Source organism: Mustela putorius, unplaced genomic scaffold (genome assembly GCF_011764305.1).
Source record: "Mustela putorius furo isolate JIRA1106 unplaced genomic scaffold, ASM1176430v1.1 tig00003853_pilon_pilon_pilon, whole genome shotgun sequence".
Lineage (NCBI taxonomy): Eukaryota > Metazoa > Chordata > Mammalia > Carnivora > Mustelidae > Mustela > Mustela putorius.
Window position 1 is genome coordinate 70715571 of NW_025422005.1, and position 20277 is coordinate 70735847.

At 41.6% G+C, this 20277-nt stretch overlaps 1 protein-coding gene across 4 annotated transcripts in view; it reads right to left on the reverse strand.

Moving 5' to 3' along the window:
* CTBS (chitobiase) overlaps nt 1–19847 on the reverse strand; it is a 61845-nt gene extending 41998 nt beyond the window's left edge. Inside the window, exons 1-6 of one of the 4 annotated variants that reach the window (XM_045064787.1) lie at nt 18241–19847; nt 18018–18142; nt 10046–10202; nt 6648–6761; nt 2125–2289; nt 1829–1928 (exon numbers count right to left, since the gene is read on the reverse strand). In XM_045064787.1, the coding sequence (XP_044920722.1) occupies nt 1829–1928; nt 2125–2195 (171 nt within the window). In that variant the 5' untranslated portion in view covers nt 2196–2289; nt 6648–6761; nt 10046–10202; nt 18018–18142; nt 18241–19847. Of the gene's footprint in view, nt 1–1828; nt 1929–2124; nt 2290–4853; nt 5727–6647; nt 6762–10045; nt 10203–18017; nt 18143–18240 lie in introns of those variants that run through there. The other 3 variants (XM_045064790.1, XM_045064788.1, XM_045064789.1) reach the window with 3 other exon arrangements.
* Between the last annotated feature and the right edge of the window lie 430 nt (nt 19848–20277).

Sequence of the window (20277 nt, forward strand, 5' to 3'; positions counted from 1 at the left end):
AGATAATCACACCAGGGAGACAGTGCCCACCTCAGCTTGAGGAGAGAGGGAGGTTGGCAATCTAGGAATTTGACTCAGCTGTGCATACTATGCCTGTTGGCCAAGAGACACAGCATGGTCAGGCATGAGGAAATAGACTGAGGACAGAATATGCCAGAACAGGATCCCCACCTTCCCTTCTCTCTCAGGGTGGATGTTCCATTTCAGGCATAATGCATTCCAGCAAGTCCAGCTTGCAGCAGGACAATGGATCCCAGTGGAGAGTGAACAGTTCCTCCTCACACAGGAATGTGAAGTAACTTGCCAGCCCTGTCAGCCCCACTGCAAAGTCCAGGAGAGAGTTCCTTTCCCAGGCATGACGGGGCTTGCTGTTCTCGGCAGCATAGCATGTTGTCCCCTGGTCAGGAGTTGGAGCAATGGCTATTTCCTGCCACTTCCACACCCCTTTGGTGTTGGGGGCCTTGGCAGGGGGTCCCCATTCTGACATATGGGGCAACTGGTCCTCATCATTAATCATTCAAATAATCAATTTGAATAAAACCAACCTGGCAAAGGTAGTTTTAGATGTTAATAATTTGATCTGCTGTTTTAATATTTTTTTCTTTCTACCAACCCTGTTGCTTATGGATCATAAGGGGGACAAAACCTCCTTTTTTTTTTTTTTTTTAACCCAGTCTTATATATCATGAGCTTCAAAATGTAACTCCCCAGTGCTGTCTGTATGATGCGGGTACCCATGCCCACTACTCAGTTTCTCTAATTCCCTAATGGCGGCAGCCTGTTGTGCACAACAGCGGGGGAAGGCTTGGGTTAGGTTAGGCCAGACACAGGGTCCACACAAACCAGGCCATATACAGCATCTTCACTTGAGGGGGGGCGCCTATAATCATTTGGCCAGTTCTTCACCAGTTGGGAACTTCGAATGCCCCAGATTCTTTCAGCAGTTGCCTTGGGTGTTGTTTAGAACCCACAGGAGAGTCTATTCCCTCATTACTGAAGTCGTGTATTCGAAGGGCAATTTGGCATCGTTGGCAATACGCCATCCCACCTGGGCACTGGGATGGCCATTCCTTCTGTGCACCCAGTCTGCTGCACCTACTGAAGGGTGACTGGCTAAAGCTTGCGTCTGAGGTAGGACATCAGCTTCCCCGTTGCCAGGACTTATCCGTGCCTTGTGAGCCGCAGCATGGAAACCAGTGAGGGCTGCCTCAGACAAGATCTTGCCGATGGACTGAAGAGGCTTCCCACACATCTTGACCCCCCAAGGGCTTATTCGTAATCCTCCACCCCTTGGCCTCCCATTGTCCAAGCCGCAGCACTAATCCCTTTGGTACAGCGCAGCTGTCAGCATACAGGGTTAACGGTCCAGTCCAGGCTCACGCATAATCACCAGCCAGACCACGCTGCTGAGGGAGAGGCCCTGCCTGGAGGAGCGCTGTGTACATTGCTAGGAGCTGCTACTGGGTTTCTGCCCCCTGCCAGAACTGGGACCAAAACGCTAGGGGCACTCCCCTCTGTCTATCCATATCATCGGAGTCACAAACATTTAACCTAAATGTTAGCCCTACTTAGGAGATGCCCAGAGCTTTAGAATGCTCTGCTCCTATTTTTGCTTTCTCAAAACCAGCTTGCTGCTCTGATCCCCAGTCCCACATGTGCCCTTTCTTTACCCGGCAGAGTAAGAGATGGAGGTACTATGCCAGGTCGGGAATCAAAATCCTCCCCAACCCCCGAATCCCTACAGAGGCTCGCACCTCCTTCACATTTTTAGGGGTTGGATAGGATTGTACCTTATTAATCATAACGTTTAGAACACTGTAATTCTTACCGAACCAGGTGAAACCCAAAACCTCATGGCAGCGCCTGGGCCTTGAATTTTCTGTGGATTTCCTGTCCATCTTTTTCCTCGCAGAAGCTCCAGCAAAGTCCTACGGCAGAGGCAAACCCCTCATGTTAATATTATGGTCACTGATGTACACTGTGCTGATGTGAGGAAGGAGACCAGGGATAGGTCCCCAGCCACCATCCCATGACATAGTGTAGGGCTATGCATATGGCCTTGGGGGAACACTTGGAAGGTTTATTATCATCCCTCCTACGTGAAGGCAAATTGATCGTAGTTACCAGAAACCTGTACTTGTCAAAGCCTTTTCCATGAATCTCCTGGAAGATGAAGCACTTTTGCAGGAACGCATTTGGCCAAGACAGCAGAGTAAAACAGCAACTCTGCAGGTAACAAAAGACTTAAAAACTGCCGTGGTTAAAATCTGATGAGAGCTCCTTATAAACCTGGTAAAGACAAAACATAGAAACCTTGTTTTTAATGTATTTATAAACCTTTGTTTATAATTTTTAAATTTAATTATAAACCTTTGTTTATAACTTTTTTTTATCAAGAACAGACCAACAATCCAAGAAAATGTTGCCTTCTTAAATAGAGAGAAAACCACATTTTAGTCTTTTACCAGCGTACTTTTAAAACTTACTTATTGCAATCTTCATCGGTCCTGACCACCCGTAAATCTCCTTTCCAAAGATTCCCCTTCACAAAAACCTTCCACAACTTTTTCACTCAGAATTTTGTTCGAAGTTTTCCCTCTCTAAACAAACCAACCTCGATTTAGGACAAAATTAGTTTCTTTTCCCCTCAGTAAAGGAATGTATTTTCGTTCCTTATACCATTCTCATACACCTCCGCCTTTCCCTACCTACAGAGTTGTTTTCCTTATCATTTCAAGCAGTCTGGATTTCAAAAAGCCTTCCCCCACACTTTCTTTCTCTTTGGCCCCTGTGGGCAATGTTTTGATTACCTCCTGGGGTGTTTACATTTTCTTTTTTAAAGACAGGAGGAGAGTTACAAATTCAAGGGACAGAGGAAGAATATAAGCTTTCTCCTAAGAGTTTCAAGGGAAATTGCTATTTAAAAGTTTCCTTTGTGTGAAGGGTCAGAAGACAGGCAGCTTACCACCACTTACTATAATCTTTTAAAATTTTTTTCATTATTTTTTAGAAATTCCACCACTTAGCATCCTAATCAAGCTTTGTCACAAGTGCCTGGATCTCTATCTGGGGTATCTTGTGCCCTCCTAGCTTTGAAAAACAGCACTTTAAGATCTCTGACTTTTTATCCTGCTCTCCCATCCTGTCGAATACAAACATCTAATTTTGCTTCCTCTCGTGCTTAAATTCCAATAAAAACTTAAGCCCACAAGGACAAGGAGATGACAGCAACATATTTGGAAGCTGGAAAGCACGAGAGGCAAGTACCCCAAACCCCAACAGCAGGGAAAGCTGAGAAACGACCAATTTAAACTACAGAAATCCTCAAAATGTTCCAGAACTGCAAAAAGAGCCTCAGGAATTCAGGGTTGAGAAGGGAACAGAAGGAGGCTGTCTGAAAACAAGGGAGCAGGTGTCAGCCTGGGGCAGGTACGTTTCATGTGGACCTTAATAAAAACAGCAGTGAGCTCTGCTCAAAGTAGGTAATACCCTTTGCTCACTTAATTCTCACAAGAACCCACGAGACAGACTCTACCACTGTCATTTCTAGTTTACAGACAGAGGGGTCCCAGAAGTTAAACAACACTTTTGCACAGAGAGTAAGGTGTGGAGCTAGGCTTTGAACTTAGTGCAGCTCAGAAGGCCATGATCTTAAGTATGCTATTCAGTCTCGGTCCCACAGCTGAGAAGAGCAAGGCTCAGGCTGGTTAGATGCCTGGGAGCCCCATTTCTTCATGCCCATGAGCATGAGTCACCAGTTCAGATAGAGGAACACAGCATCCCGGGGCCATTTTCAGCAACCACGGCAATGTTATTTTGGTAGGTGGTGATTTAAATTAGATAACAAGACTACAGTCTGCTTTGCAGCGATGGAGAAAACAGTCACTGTTAGGGTGACAGGGTCCAAGACTCTACCCTCAGAGTGTGCAGCGTGGGCCAGGATGCCTTCCAGAATCTCCAGGGGTCATCCTTCCCACACATTGAACAGAAGCTCTCAGAGTCCCACCTTACCGCCATCTTCCCCTCCTACCCTTGATAGCATTCAGCCCTTTTCCCGGTCTTCCCAGTATGACAAGGTCACCACCCCACTGAGTAAGCACCCCAGCCTACTTTAGGGAAAGGAACAATTACAAAAAGCTTCTTGACCTTGAGCTGGAAATCATCTACTATTACCCTATTTGGCCCTGGGTTTTCCTTTGGAGGGGGGGAACCTCCAGAGCTATTACGACAGAATTTTCCACAAGGTGCTCTTCAGGTGTTGAACATGAACAGCCAATATTTCCTCCTCTTCCACTTTACAAATCTTTCCTTTTCTGGACTAAATAAATCAAATTCCCTCAACTGTTCTTCATATAATATAGTTTTCAGACTTTTCACCATCCCACCAGGAACCTTTTCTGACAAGTTTTAAGGACGTGGTACACAGTGATCTGTACCCTCCAGGTCAGGCATGATCCAGCCAACAAAGATCACGCAAAACCGTTACCTCTGAGGAGCTGACACGCCTTTGTGCTTTGGGGCAGCGATGTACCTGTTGGCTCGTCACTAACTCATGACCCACTCAAAATCCCTGCTGTGTCTTGTTTGACACAAAGTATTGTTCGACCAGATCTCTTTCATCTTTTACCCGTGAAATTAGTTTGCTTAATGAAAAAAAGACTTTACATCCATCCCTTGAAATTCTACCTCACTGGAGCCTGTCCGTCCTGCCTGCCCAGACTCAGACCATGTGATGTGTCCCCGTGTACTCAAAGGAGAGAAGTTCAAGGGAAAATCTGACATCTTGTCAGCCTAACACTTTAACATGGCTTCTGTCTGCCTGCATGGACAGCACCAAAACAGTGTCCACTCACCTGCTGCCAGACAGTGGGGACCAACAGGGACAGAGGTGTCCCTGGAGCGGCGGGTCTGGGGGCTGCTGCTAGGGCCGCTTTGCCTCTCTTTGCTTTTCACAGCTCTCGTTTTTGAATCCAAAAGCAATCAGAATAAACTTCAAGATGACGCTAGGATGCAAAATCTTTTCACAGAATTGACAGAAATGCCTCTGACCCTCTGCAAATGCTTCCTTGTCAGCTTAGGAGTACATCAGGGAGTTGTCTCTAAGGCTTCGGGGTGTAATCTTTTATTTTGAACGAAGACCAAGTCCTCAGAAATAATTGGGCTTTCACCGAATATAAGATCAGCCATATAGGAAAGTTTATAATTTAGAGTGTGCCTTTATGAAGCAATAACAGTATTTTGCAATGTTATGGCTTACTGTTTTACTTTCAAAACCAATTTTAAAGTTCTTACAATTGAAAATTCTGATTAAAATGTTAAGTTTTCTAATTTTGGCTCCTAAGTGGTTTTTTGTTGTTGTTGGGTTTTTATTTATTTTTTTTTTTCCCCAGTATCTCTTTCGAATGCAAGAAGAAAAGTACAGTGAGTTGTTCTGGCATGACTGAGAAACAGCTGTGGCCATAACTGTACATTCCTTAAATCCCATCTCTATTGCCTCGGTGATCCTAGTTCAGGCCTGCTTGTTTTCTTCATCAATGGAAGATGTGTTCCTTTAGAATTGGAATTCACTGAGGAATAAGACCTATCTTCTATCCATGGGACAATTTGAATTTTGGTTTTAGCTCTCCAGTGGAATCTTTGAACAAAGGGAAATGAGTTGCAGATGATACCGCGAGATGAAACGGGACACTGTCCTGCTGTAATTTTAGGTGGAGAAATAGAGCCAAGTAAAATCTTTTGAATGAATCAACTCTATAATCAAAACTGAAGCCTCATTAAATGCCATATAACAAAAAACTAAAATAGCAAGTACTGGGAAGCAATTACAATAATCATTTAAGATCAGCTAAGATCAGTTAAGAATTCTGACAACAGGTAGAATCATTATGGAAAGCAAAGCAAAAGTCCAGCTGGTCATCCTCACAAGGTAAGAACCTTACCGAATGGCAACTATTGACAGAATCCAAAAGGATAGGAAATAGGGCCCATTTAATTTACATATTGAATTAATAACGGCAAAATAACCAATAGTGTCTGTGGCAAGGAGTTTTTAAGTTACACTTTGAATTACTCATAATATTTGTGATCACGGTCATATCATTAACAGCAAGACATAAGTAATTATTTTTAGCTGCCATGCTGCTGTCCACAATGCCCTTTAATATATATATATATTATCTCATCAAAACACGTTCAGTGAAGAGTAATAGATTCAGATACAATACCTCTCTAGATATTGCAAATAGATGTGTGAAGCTCAGTCTTGAACTGGAGCACGATTACCACCAACTTTAGTCCCTTGCCTTTGTGAGGATGCCATGGAGCTCCCTTCCACCCCCTCACCGCCCCTGACCGCGTTTGCCGGGCTCAGGGCACAGAGGCTGTCCGGCGACTGTCCCTGCTCTCAGTATTATGGCTCATTTTGCTCAAGACCTTCTGTAGCTGGGTTTTGTTTTCTTCCAGGAGTGTTTGCTTTTGCTCTCACTGGGGAGGCAACGGGGACGCTGAGGTTGTGACTTTGCCGCTCTGGTCCTCCCTGGGGTGCTGCTCTGCCTCCCTGAAGACCCACAGCCAGTTCTGGGCTCGAGCTTTCCAGAAGGTATTACAGAAAACATTACCATTTTTGACAGAATCTTGAATGGGATTACCTCCGGTTTCCATCTAAATTCCAGAATTCCACTGTGATTTCTTTTCTTTTCTTTTTTTTTTTTGGAGACACATGCTTATGTGGGCCAAGCTTGCATGATGTTTTCAGTTTTATGCTATAAGTAAAATTGATATTGATGATGATGATGATTCATGAAAAGGGGTCACAGAGCAGAGCAAGACAGAGTCCAGGCTCCACAATCACACTGAGCTGGGTTCAAATCTCAGTTCTGCCTAATTCTAATCATTTGACCACTAGAATGTTATTTAACTCTTTGAATTGTTATGTTGTATGAAATAGGTCACAACAGTCTCACTCTCACAGATGCTAGGAGAATCATGAAAGAAAGGGAATGCATGTGAAAACTTTGTACCTGACACATATTAGTATTAATTTTCATTACTGTTCTTAGAGGGATATCAATGACTAGATCCCACACACAGCTAAGAGTGTGTTTTGGACCTGTAAGTATTACGTAAGTTTTGGTTTCATAATAAAATGAATAAATGCATATTATTAGTAGGTGGTACCGCTAATATCTTATTCAATGAAATTGCAAGATATAAAATTTGCACATCCCTTTTTTTAAGAATCAAATATTTTCATTATTATTTTATAAATTTCTGGATGGTTTAAGCCATCAAAGCTAATAGAAAAGATTTTTGACTTCATCAAAAATTGCCTCTGACAGACCTTAAAATGCAGCAAATGCAACCTTCATGCCAGGGAGAAAAATCAAATGCAAGTAAGTGTTTGAAAACATTTAAAGAGGAATAAAATAAAATCTGTCGATATTCACTTACTCATTCATTCATACATACTATTTAATGAATATGTGTTGAGTAGGGCAATGCCCTAGGTTTATTCTGTATTAATCCCTCTAAATTCATAGCTGGCGGCAGCGAAGGCTGCATTGGGCTGAGGCCTGGATGACACCACGGGACTTGCGGGCCAGAAAGGAGCGCATTCTAGGACTCCACGTCTGCTACCGTCAGTGGGAATGGGGCTCTTCCTCCCCAGACTTCTTCGCAGGACACCCTCATCTTTCTGACCTCTGAGCCAGTGTCCCAGTGCTCCATCTTTGATCTCTTTTCTTCTTAATCCATACTCACTTTTTGAATGATTTCACCCAGTCCCATGACTGTAAGTACAAACTACATGCTTATGAACCCCAGCTTTATATCTTCCCCATAATCCCTCGCCTGAGCTCCAGATCTGCATGTTTAATGACCTACTTCATCCTGCCATTTGACATTCCACAGGCATCTCAAACTCGCCCGGTCGAAGTTAAGCTCCTGGTTTCCATCCCTTACTTGCTTCTGCCGCAGTGTTCCCCACCTCGGTCATTCCCTAGCCAATCCCCAGCTGCTCAGGCAAAGCCCCCTTTCTCTCTCATGTACGTCCAACCATCATCTTCAAACTCTCCCCAAAACATCTCTTGTCTCCTCCATCAGCACTTTAGTCCAAATACCCATCGGCTCTTTCCGTGCCGGCTGTAATAACCCCTATTTGAATCCTTCTGCTCTTATCCCCTCAAAAGAAGCCAGAATTCTCTTTTGAAACGGTAATACATTTTTATGGTATTCTTATCCAACACATTCCAGACTAAATCCATGTCCTTACCATGACTTCTGATGCTCTACAATGCAGGCTTCTGCCTGTCATTTTCCTGCTGTCTCTCGTGCCTGCAGCTTCTCCGCATTCTTTGACGTCCCCCACCTTGTTCTTTCCTCAGGGCCTTTGCAGGAGCCACTCCCTCTGCTTTGAACACTCTCCCGCAAGCTTCTCAAGGCTCTTCGCATCACTCCTTTCAGACCTCTGCTCATCTGTGACCTCCCCATAGATCTCCTGACCAGCCTCTCTGAAAGGCTCTTCCTCACTTGAAATCACCCTACTTGGCCTTATTTTTCTTCAAAGCACTCATCAACCCCAACGTATATTTATTTGTTTAGTGGCATCTTAACCATTAGAAGGGATTTCGTTTTTCTTCTTGATCTCTGAATTCCTGTTACTTACAATGGTGTCTGATGCATAAAAGGCATTCCATAAGTGTTTGTGAAATGGGTAAGTGAATGTCTCTACTTCCTTCCACCCCGAAAGCATTGCATTGGGGACAGACCGAAGTTCAGGTCCTTGACTTTTTGGGAACATTTACTGAACACTTCTGTGCTGGGTGTGATACTAATAGGTTTTTAAAAAATATTCCTTATCCTATGTAATTCTCAAACCCTACAAAGTAGGTATTCTTATTGTCATTGCTATTATTTTTTTAAAGATTTTATTTATTTATTTGACAGAGAGAAATCACAAGTAGATGGAGAGGAAGGCAGAGAGAGAGAGAGGGAAGCAGGCTCCCTGCTGAGCAGAGAGCCCGATGCGGGACCCGATCCCAGGACCCTGAGGCCATGACCCGAGCCTAAGGCAGCGGCTTAACCCACTGAGCCACCCAGGTGCCCCTGTCATTGCTATTATTACCTTCTATTTTAAAGATGAGGGAACAACTCAGCAAGGTTTAATAACTTGGCCAACACAGCTGGTAAGAGATAGGTATGTGTTAGGAAAGGCAGTTGGGAGCAGTTTGATGACCCCTGAGCAATGGCTGAAAAGTGCCTTGGGCCTGGAACATTCCCTTGTATGGAGATAAAGAGCCATCACAACCTGTGTTGTTGGACATAGCTCCTTCTTTGGAACTATCTTTCCTTATTCTGGGTTTGGTGTGTACTCAGAGACTCTCCCCCTGTGTTTTCAAGATCCTTGTGTTAGGTGTGTGTGTGTACGGGAGGGAGGATAGAGGTAAGCTATCTCTGAAACAGCTCTAAAAAATTCTTCCAAGCTGTTCAGCCAAGGCTCCAGATAATTCCAATCTCTCATTGCTAATATTTTTCCATTCTTAAGTATGATTTGTTTACTGTTACAAAGTGAGTCATAGGACATATGGAGAATTAACTCAGATATCCAGTGCCATGTGAGTGAACAAGTTCTTTCCCCATGAACACACAGGGGTACAGTATATTGGATATTGTTTATGCTGTCTCCAGGAATTTGGAAGAATTGGACATAAGAAAGAAAATTCCTGACAACATTCAAAATTATGTCCCGGAGGATCCTTTTAAATAAATAGAATTAACTTCTAGAGAAAAGGAGGTGGGTGGTACTGTACTCATTAATGATACTGATATATTTTTTTAAAGAGTTTATTTATTTATTTGACAGAGAGACAGATCACAAGTAGGCAGAGAGGCAGGCGGGGAGGGGGGGATTCCCCGCCAAGCAGAGAGCCCGATGCGGGGCTCGATCCCAGGACCCTGAGATCATGACCCGAGCCAAAGACAGATGCTTAACGCACTGAGCCACCCAGGTGCCCCAATGATACTGCTATTTTCTTAAAGTCACACTTACCTCTCAAGGTGCTTATAACATTGTCATCTCCAAATAGATTCATTGCAGCAATGATATCTAAGAAACATTCTCATTCTGGTGAAGAGGTTCTTTATATTTTTGTTCTTGAAAAGTTGTTCACATAGATATTTTGTTTCAGAATAGTCCACACTTCTTCCTGAAATGCACAGGATTATGTAAGACTTGGCATTTCATTTCTTACACGTCTACTTGTCCACGGCATTGTTAGAGATCAGTCTCTCACTCTTCTTGTGAAACGTGGTAAGAGATTGAGAACAGAAGGTTTTCATATTTAATTGCTAAAGTGTAAATAGTTGATTATCTACAGAACAGTTTAATCCTGGTTGGCCTTTTCCTGCCTCTCCAAAGTCTCCAAGACAGAATCAGACAACCATGGAATGTCAGAAACAGAAGAGGCAATGGAAACCCCAAACTTAATCCCTCCTTTTAGAGAAGACAAGAGTTGCTGGCTTCCACTGCCATGATTTGTTTCCAGGGAATAGAAATCCATCAAACTATTTGCATAGGCAAGGAAAAAAATTAGGAGAAGAAAGCAGTTTCCAAAATGGACTGCAAATATAAACAAAATTGTTTTTGTTGCCCTCTTTGCCAACACCCCATCTCCATTAGCAGAAACATGAGAAAGTTCAGATTGATAACACGTGTATTTGGTGTGCAGTTATTATTATAAAATTGAAAAGATTGAATTTGATATAATTATTGGGTCTCAGGCCAATTTACAACTCCTCCAATCGTCTGTTTGCAACAGTGAGCCATGAACGCAAGAATGGCAATGACAATTCTGAACATGGCGTGTCCAAATGAAACTGCAGAGGTTCTAGGGATTTGATAAAATGTTTAAGATATTACCTTATCTGGAGTACCATGCTTATATCAGACAAACTAGATTTTAAGCCAAAGACTCTAATAAGAGATGAAGAGGAACACTATATCATAATAAAGGGGTCTATCCAACTAGAAGATCTAACAACTATAAATATTTATGCCCCCAACTTATGAGCGTCCAAATATATAAATCAATTAATAACAAACTTAAAGAAACTCATTGATAATAATACAATAATAGTAGGGGACTGTAACACCCCACTCACAGCAATGGACAGATCACCTAAGCAGACCAACGAGGAAACAATGGCTTTGAATGACACACTGGACCAGATGGACTTCACAGATATATTCACAGCATTTCATCCATACATTCTTTTTGAGTGCACATGGAACATTCTCCAGAACAGATCACATTCTGGGTCACAAACGAGGCCTCAACAAGGACAAAGAGATTGAGATCCTACCATGCCTATTTTCAGACCACAAGGCTATGAAACTTAAAGTCAACCACAAGAAAAAATTTGGAAAGACTTCATGGAGGTTAAAGAACATCCTACTAGGGGCACCTGGGTAGCTCAGTAGATTAAGGGTCTGCCTTAGGCTCAGATTGTGATCCCAGCATCCTGGGATCGAGTCCTGCAATGGATTCCTGTTCAGTGGGGAGCCTGCTTCTCTCTCTCCCTCTGCCCCTGCTTTTGCTCTTTCTCAAATAAACAAACTCTAAAAAAAAAAAAAAAAAAAAAAAAAAAGAACACCCTACTAAAGAATAAGTGGGTTAACCAGGAAATTAAAGAAGAAATTTTAAAAAACATGGAAGCAAATGAAACAAAAACATGACAGTCCAAAATCTTTGGGATGCAGCAAAGGCAGTCCTAAGAGGGATGTATATTGCAATACAGGCCTACCTCCAGAAGCAAGAAAAGTTTCAAATATACAACCTAACTTTACACTTAAAGTAGCTGGAAAAAGAACAGAAAATAAAGCCTAAAACCAGTAGAAAAGGGGAAATAATAAAGATAAGAGCAGAAATCTATGATATAAAAATAAAAATAAAAACCAGTAGAACAGATCAATGAAGCTAGGAGGTGATTCTTGTCAAGAATTAACAAAATTGACAACCCCCAACCTGATTTATCAAAGAGAAAAGAGAAAGGACCCAAATAAGTAAAATCATGAATGAAAGAGGAGAGATTACAACCAAAATCACAAAAATATAACAATTATAAGAGAATATTATGAGCAATTATGAGCCAACAACTTAGACAATCTGGAAGAAATGGATAAATTCCTAGAAATATATAAATTATCAAAACTGTAACAGTAAGAAATAGAAAACCTGAACAGATCCATAACAAGCAAAGAAACTGAAGCAGTAATAAAAAAAAAAATCTTCCAACAAACAGGAATCCGGGGCCAGATGGCTTCCCAGGGGAATTCAAGCAAACACTAAAGAATTATTACCTAATCTTCTGAAACTGTTCCAAAAAACAATAGAAATGGAAGGAAAACTTCCAAACTTATTCTATGAGACCAGCATTATCTTGATCCCCAAACCAAAGACCCCACTAAAAATGAGAATTACAGACCAATATCCCTGATGAACATAGTTGCAAAAATTCTCAACAAGATACTAGCTAATAGAATTCAAGATTACATCAAAAGGATTATTCACCACAACCAAGTGGGATTTATTTTTGGGCTGCAGGCCTGGTTCAATAACTGCACGTCAGTCAACATGATCTACCACATTAATAAGAGGAAGGATACGAACCATATGATCCTCTCACCAGATTCAAAAGAAGCATCTGGCAAGATACAGCATCCTTTCTTGATAAAAACCCTCAAGAAACTAGGGATAGAAGGAACATATGTCAACATCATAAAGGCCATAACAAAAACCCCATGGCAAATATTATTCTCGATGGGGAAAAACTGAGCTTTCCCCCTAAGGTCAGGAACAAGACAAGGATGTCCAGTCTCACCACTGTTATTCAACATAGTACTAGAAGACCTAGCCTCAGCAGTCAGACAACAAAAAGAAATAAAAGGCATCTGAATCAACAAGGAAATCAAACTCCCCCTCTTTGCAGATGATATGATTCTCTATGTAGAAAACCCAAAAGACTCCACCAAAAAGTTGCTAGAACTGATACATGAATTCAGCAAAGTCACAGGATATAAAATTAATGTACAGAAATCTGCATTTCTATCCTCCAATAATGAAGCAGCAACAAGGGAAATCAAGGAATGGCTTCCATTAACAATCACACCAAAAACCATATCTAGGAATAGAACTAACCAAAGGCTGTACTCTGAAATCTACAGAACACTAATGAAAGAAATTGAGGAAGACACAAAGAAATGGAAAAGCATTCCATGCTCATGGATTAGAACAAATATTGTTAAAATGTCTATATTACCCAAAGCAATCTATACATTTAATGCAATCCCTATCAAAATAACACCAGAATTTTTCACAGAGCTAGAACAAACAATCCTAAAATTTGTATGGAGCCCAAATACCCAAAGGAATATTGGAAAAAGAAAACCAAAGCTGGAGGTATCACAATTCCAAACTTCAAGCTCTATTACAAAGCTTTAATCATCAAGGCAGTATGGTACTGGCACAAAAACAGACACATAGATCAATGGAACAGAATACAGAACCCAAAAATAGAACCACGACTATATGGTCAACTAATCTTTGATATTCTTTGGAAAGAATATCCAATGTAAAAAAGACAGTCCCTTCAACAAATGGTGTTGGAAAAATTGGACAGCCACGTGCAGAAGAATGAAAGTGGACACTTTATTACACTATACACAAATTCCAAACAAATGAAAGATCTAAATGTGAGACAGGAATCCCTGAAAACCCTAAAGGAGAACACAGGCAGCAACCTCTTTGACGGCGGCACAGCAAGGTCTCCGGAGGCAAGGCAAACAAGAACAGAAATGAACCATTGGGACTTCATCAAGATAAAACCTTCTGCAGAGCAAAGAAAAACAATCAACAAAACTAAAAAGCAACCCTTGGAATGGGAGAAGATATTTGCAAATGACATATCTGATAAAGGACTCGGAGCCAAAATCTGTAAAGAACTTATCAAACTCAACACCCAAAGAACAAATAATCCAAGAAATGGGCAGAAGACATCAACAGACATTTCTCTAAAGAAGACATACGGCTGACAAACAGACACATGAAAAAGTGCTCAACATCACCCACCATCAGGGAAATACAAATCAAAACCACAATGAGATATCACCTCACACCAGTCAGAATGGCTAAAATCAACAAGTCAGGCAATGACAGATGCTGGTGGGGATGCGGAGAAAGGGGAACCCTCCTACACTGTTGGTGGGAACGCATGCCGGTGCAGCCACTCTGGAAAATTGTATGAAGGTTCCTCAAAAAGTTAAAAATAGAACTATCTATTGACCCAGCAATTGCACTACTAGGTATTTATCCAAAGAATACGAAAATACTGATTTGAGGGATGCCTGGGTGGTTCAGTCTATTAAGCAGATGCCTTCAGCTCAGATCATGATCCCCCAGGGTCCTGGAATTTGAGTCCTGCATCGGACTCCTTGCTCAGCAGGGAGCCTGCTTCTCTCTCTGCCTCTGCCTTTTTGTGCACTCTCTCTCTCTCTCTTTGACAAATAAATAAATAAAATCTTTTTAAAAAAATACTGATTTGAAGGGGCACATGCACCCCAATGTTTATAGCAGCATTATCAATAGTCAAATTATGAAAAGAGTCTAGATGTCCATTAACTGATGAATGGATAAAGAAGATGTGAGATATACACATATATACGTATCTATATATATGTATGTGTGTGTGTCATTTGCAAATGTGGCCATTTGCAATGACATGGATGGAGATGGAATATATTACGCTAGGTAAAATAAGTCAGAGAAAGACAAATACCATATGATTTTACTCATATGTGGAATTTAAGAAACACAGGAAAATAAAATAAGGATAAGGATAAAAGAAGATAAAATAAGGAAAAATAAAATAAGATAAGTAAGATAAAATAAAATAGGAATAAAAGGAAAATAAGATAAAAACAGAGATTGGAGAAAACCATAAAAGACTCTTAACTATAGAGAACAAACTGAGGGTTGCTGGGGGAAGGGGGGACGGGGTAATTAGGTGATGGGCACTTGGCGTAATGAGCCCTTGGTGTTCTATGCAACTGATGAATCACTAAATTCTGCCCCTGAAACTAATACTATATGTTAACTAAACTTAACTTCAAATAAAATCTTGGAAGAATGAATGAATGAATGAATGAATGAATAAAGATATTACCTCATAATTAAAGCAAGTTCCCTTAAAATAGCACTTCAGTTTGCAATAGTCACTCCAGATGGCTAGGTGAGGCTATTTATGTTATCCTGGTCAATTATGTAATTACTACCATTATGTTTTCTGGGCAAATGAACTCATCATTCTTTGCTTCCACCCATACCAACTTCAAAGAATTGTCACGAAGATAAATCAGACAAATGCAGGAAGACAGCAGCTTTAAACTGGGGTTCTTTGGAAGTGCACAAGTGAATTGTGTGTAAGACTGGTGTATGTATGGGCACAGAGTATTTTTCGTTAGAAGCTTTTAGCAAATTCTTTTAAAGGAATCTGTAACCCCAAAGTGGTTAAGAAGCATTTATAGTCAATCAAAAAAAAAAAGGTTTCATTAGAGCTATTTTAGAGTAACCTCTACCTCCTCCCCCTCCCCCGCCAGATACATATGTAAGATAAGGATCTTGACAAAACAGAAAGTGAGTTCCTGAAATCACAAGTGTTCTTGTAATGCCAAGAAAGCCAGCACCTTGCGCGATAACGTAATTGTCAATGGCAGCACCAGCAGCCCTCAAACTGAGCATCCCCAATTTGGCTGCTCGGATCAAAGAATGCCCTTTCTGTCAACACGAATAAAGCCGATACAGCCTCAGAAAAGAGAGTCTCTTTCGCTATCACTGCACCATCCCCTTTACCTGTTTCTCATAATCATTTCTTGACATGCACACTGACCCTCCTGATTTCTAATTCACGCTGGTAGTAAACAACAGATTCAATGACCTAGCCGGTTATTATGCTATGAGTATACATTGAGCGTCTTCCGGTTTCCAGGCACCAAGCTCTCCAGGGATGCAACAGTAAACATTATGTAGCCTGAGCCGACAAGGGCCAGGAAGGAACCCTGAACAATATAGCATGGGGGGTACCACTTGACAGAAGCACAGGAAAGCCCAGCATACACATGATGAACTCCTAATTCGGTCTTGATGGTCAGTGAAGGAAAAGAATATTAATAAACATTCCTTAAATAGCATTCATTGCATACCAGACACTCTTCCAAGTGCTTTATTTTATATCACTGTTTCATTCACCGGAGGATTCCAATAATGCTAGCTGAAAAGCCAGTCTGCAATGTAAGGAGAAAGGTCTCCGGAACATTCCAGGCAGAAGAGCAGGTATAAAGCCCCAGAGGTAGGAGAGTAGAAGAAAAAAGACATGAAGGTGCATCTGACACAGCCCCTATCAGCTCACCAGATCTCACTGTCCAGTGCTCAGGAATTCTTCAAACCAGTAACTGTTGGTAGCACAACAATGGCCACAGCAGGGGTCCTTATATTGGAGATGTTGGCAAATATCACAAATCAATCAGAATTTATTTTTTGTTGTTGCTGTTGGGTTTTGTTTTGTTTTGTTGAGGCAGTTTATCAGCACGTCACTTCCCCAGGGTATGGGAAAAGGTGACCTGACCATGAGGGTCATCAACCACTCTGATGAGACAGGTGGAACGGCCTTCTCTAAGATTCGATTCTTAGCTCTTGGGAACAACCAAATGAGGTTTGTTAAAGACATGAGTACAACTAGAAAATGTCTCCATTTTTTGTTGAGCTAGGGACACACTCAACCTTAAATCCTTTGTTTATATGTTTATCTTGGCATTACTTCCATAGACAAGGTTACTTGTGTTTTTTATGCAGTCCAAGGCCATTTTGTTGACAGATAATGTTAGAGTGGTGTGCCAGCATAAACTTAGGGAGAAAAAAGGTGGCATGTTAGAATATCATGTAAAAACAATTTAATAAAAAAAAAAATATTATTTTGGGATGCCTGGTTGGCCCCATTGGTTAAGCATCTGCCTTCAGCTCATGTCATGATCCCAGGGTCCTGGGATTGAGCCCCACATCAGGCTCCTTGCTCAGTGTGGAGCCTGCTTCTCCCTCTGCCTGCCACTTCCCAACTTGTGCATATTATTTCTCTCTCTCTCTCTCTCAAGCAAATAAAATCTTTCTAAAAATTAAAAAAAAATTTTAACATTTTACTGGCATTTGACCCAATTTAAACTGAACCATTAGATCCCAAATTGTATCTGAAATATACATATCATCCTCTAGTTCAGCAGTTAGGCTAACCTCGCCTTCTCAATTATAAAACCACTCTTGTCGTAGTGCAATTTTTATATCCAGACTAGATGCAAAGCCTATGAATAAAGCACAATATCCTTAAAACTCTTAGGAAATCTTTTAGGACTAGAAGGAAGCTGTCCCCCAATTCTCTTCATCTTGAAGTAACATTATATCTAATATGGATGTATATTAGATATATAAGTACACGCACATATACTTTATATATACTTTATATATGTTTGTGTGTATATACACACCACACACACACACAGTAGAGGCAATCAGCCCTGACAGGCAGGAAGCTTCACTGGAGGACAGCAGTGTTTACTGTCTGAAGATGGTAACACTCCATAGCAAAGAAATACTATGTTCCTAACTTATAGCCATTCACCCAATGCTGAAACCCAGAAGAGGACAAAAAAAGTGCCCGTTTGAAGCAAGTGGAGCTCTGAACTCATGGAAATCCCATGGTCCATTTAGAGCTTTCAGAATGGCTGTGTCCAGAGCAAAATGAAGCCTTTACAGAGAAGGATCCCTTTCACTTTCTATGCGCTCCATTACTGTCTGTAGGCAGATCATAAACCAGGTTATTTATCTGTTCGTATATTGATTCATATTTTTTTTATGTGTAAATCTTCCACTTTGTTCAAGTTCCCAGAAATGTATTTTCAGATTTTAAAAACAACTCACCAAGAGACTCCTTTTGTCTCGGCTGCCATCTTTCTCATCCAGAGATTACTTTTCTACATGATCTACTTTTCTACATGATCATTCTGGCCAACCTTCCTGATGCCATCACAGCCTCTGCCTGAAACCTAGAAGGAAGGTCCAAAGCAACAGATGAAAACTCAGGGCAGAATGGTGGAATAACCTTTTCCAGCAAAATGAAACTGGAGGCCACGAGGAGCTATACCAGCCTGGCGCATGCGGACAACTTCCCTCATCCAACTCTGCTGCTGTGGCGTGTTCTTCACTGCCTGGTTCTTCATGTATGAAGTTACCTCCACCAAGTACACTCAGGATATCTACTGATTATGTGAAAGAGAAGAGAATAAAATGACATTTCTTGATCCTATTATGTGCTAAACAATTCACCTGTCTTCTTTCATTTACTCCTCACCACAAACTGCAAAGGAGGTGGATTTAAGCTCATGTTACAAATGAGGGCAAGTAACTTGCATAGGATTACACATCTTTCACTTAACTATTCAACCATTTAGCAAACATTCATCCAGGGCTAACTAAGAGCTAGGTGATCAGTAAACAACAGGTGTTGGTTCGGATAAACCGCAAACAAACAAACAAACAAACAAACAAAACATGGTCCAGCTTCAGGTCGGTTTCAGTTTTCCTGCAGTGAAAGTCACAGGAATGGAAGGAAACTCAGTCCCGAGTGTTGCGATTTGGAAATGGCCTTCAGAGAAACCAGTGTGGAGGGGCCTCTAATGAACCAGAGCGGAGCCTCTAGAGAACACGTGTTGAGTGCCTACAGGAGGAAAGGTCCTGTGTTAGAACTGTCAGAACCCTTATCTTGGTCTCCTGGACTATCATTATTGCTTGAAGAATGCCGAATTACCTTCTAACAGAAGACTGGAAACCTACCATACAAAATCAATAAAAAACCAAAAAGCAGGCTGTTCAATTTAGAAGTGGGGGCGCTTGAAGCTTTACTCATATGCCATCCCCCACCAGGGCTCCTGGGCAGAACATCTCAGACTATGTAGGACACAGTTTGAAAATCACTGAGCAGCTCAATACAGCATTGATTCAGGAGAGTGGGCATTGCATTCCATGGCCCCTGGGCTGCTGGTCTAGGAAGGTGCTGGGGAGCTCTTGTCCTGGGACCTGCCTGAGTGAGGACTGGGGGCCATTCATGTACACTATCCCATTGCTCCCCATACCCTTCCCTTGGCAAGGGCTGACATCCTTGGTCTTGCTTATGATCACCCAGTTGTGCTTGGGGTCTTCCTAGTTGGGATATTGGGTGGGCAAATTCTAGAACTGCTTAGTACAAGCAATCTGAGAAAAACAATCTGGCCATCTTCTCCTGCAGCTGGGAAGAGTGTCACCTGATTATCTCCACAGGTCATCTGAACACCTGTTGTCTGACCGTCTCTACCTGGCAGCAGAGAGGAATGACACCTGGCCATCTCCACCTTTCTTGAGATCATCTTCACCAGGAAGCTGAGAGGAATGTTAGCAAGCCCCGGGCAGTGGCGTTCACACCCACCTCTTCAGTTCATACATTGATTGTTTTCCTGATAGTCGTTTGCAACATGTAACATCCTGGGCTCGTGAGTGTTTGACATATTTTCAGAGGCATGAATGTTTCCAAGCTTCCCACTGGTATGCTCAAATTTAACAGTATCAGAGCGATAGAATGTCATTAAAGCAGACACCTTTGCTGATGCTATGAAGGGGTCTTTGGGCCAGTGGCCATTGTATTCATCAGTTTGGAAACAAAATTAAATCTGAAAACAAGATTGTGGGAAATGGCTAAGACATTCTTCAAAGCAAAACCAATGAAAGAAAATATAAAGAACATCCCTAGTATTTATCAAGGGTTTATTTAGTTCATTCTAACAGTGAGTTTATTAATTCATCCTATAAATATTTAGCAAGTATCTTCCAGTGAAAGGCTGCATAAGGATATACATAAGGATACATATAAAGATATATATAAGGATACAGCCTTGGGATAACTTTCAAAGAGTTGGTAATAGTTCCATGATGTCATACCTGACGAAATTCCAGGGTATTTTAGGCTTTCAGCTATTATTGTTTCTCTCCAATTCCCTACCATTCCCTTTCTGAAAAACTGCAAGTCTTCAGGAAAACCATCAGGCCCTGGGCAGCAGCTGATTTGTCCTTGGGACAACCCCCAGTGGCCCAAATGGTCACCAATGTCATTTTGAGCCAACCTCCCAACCTGGACTAGAAGAAGCAGATC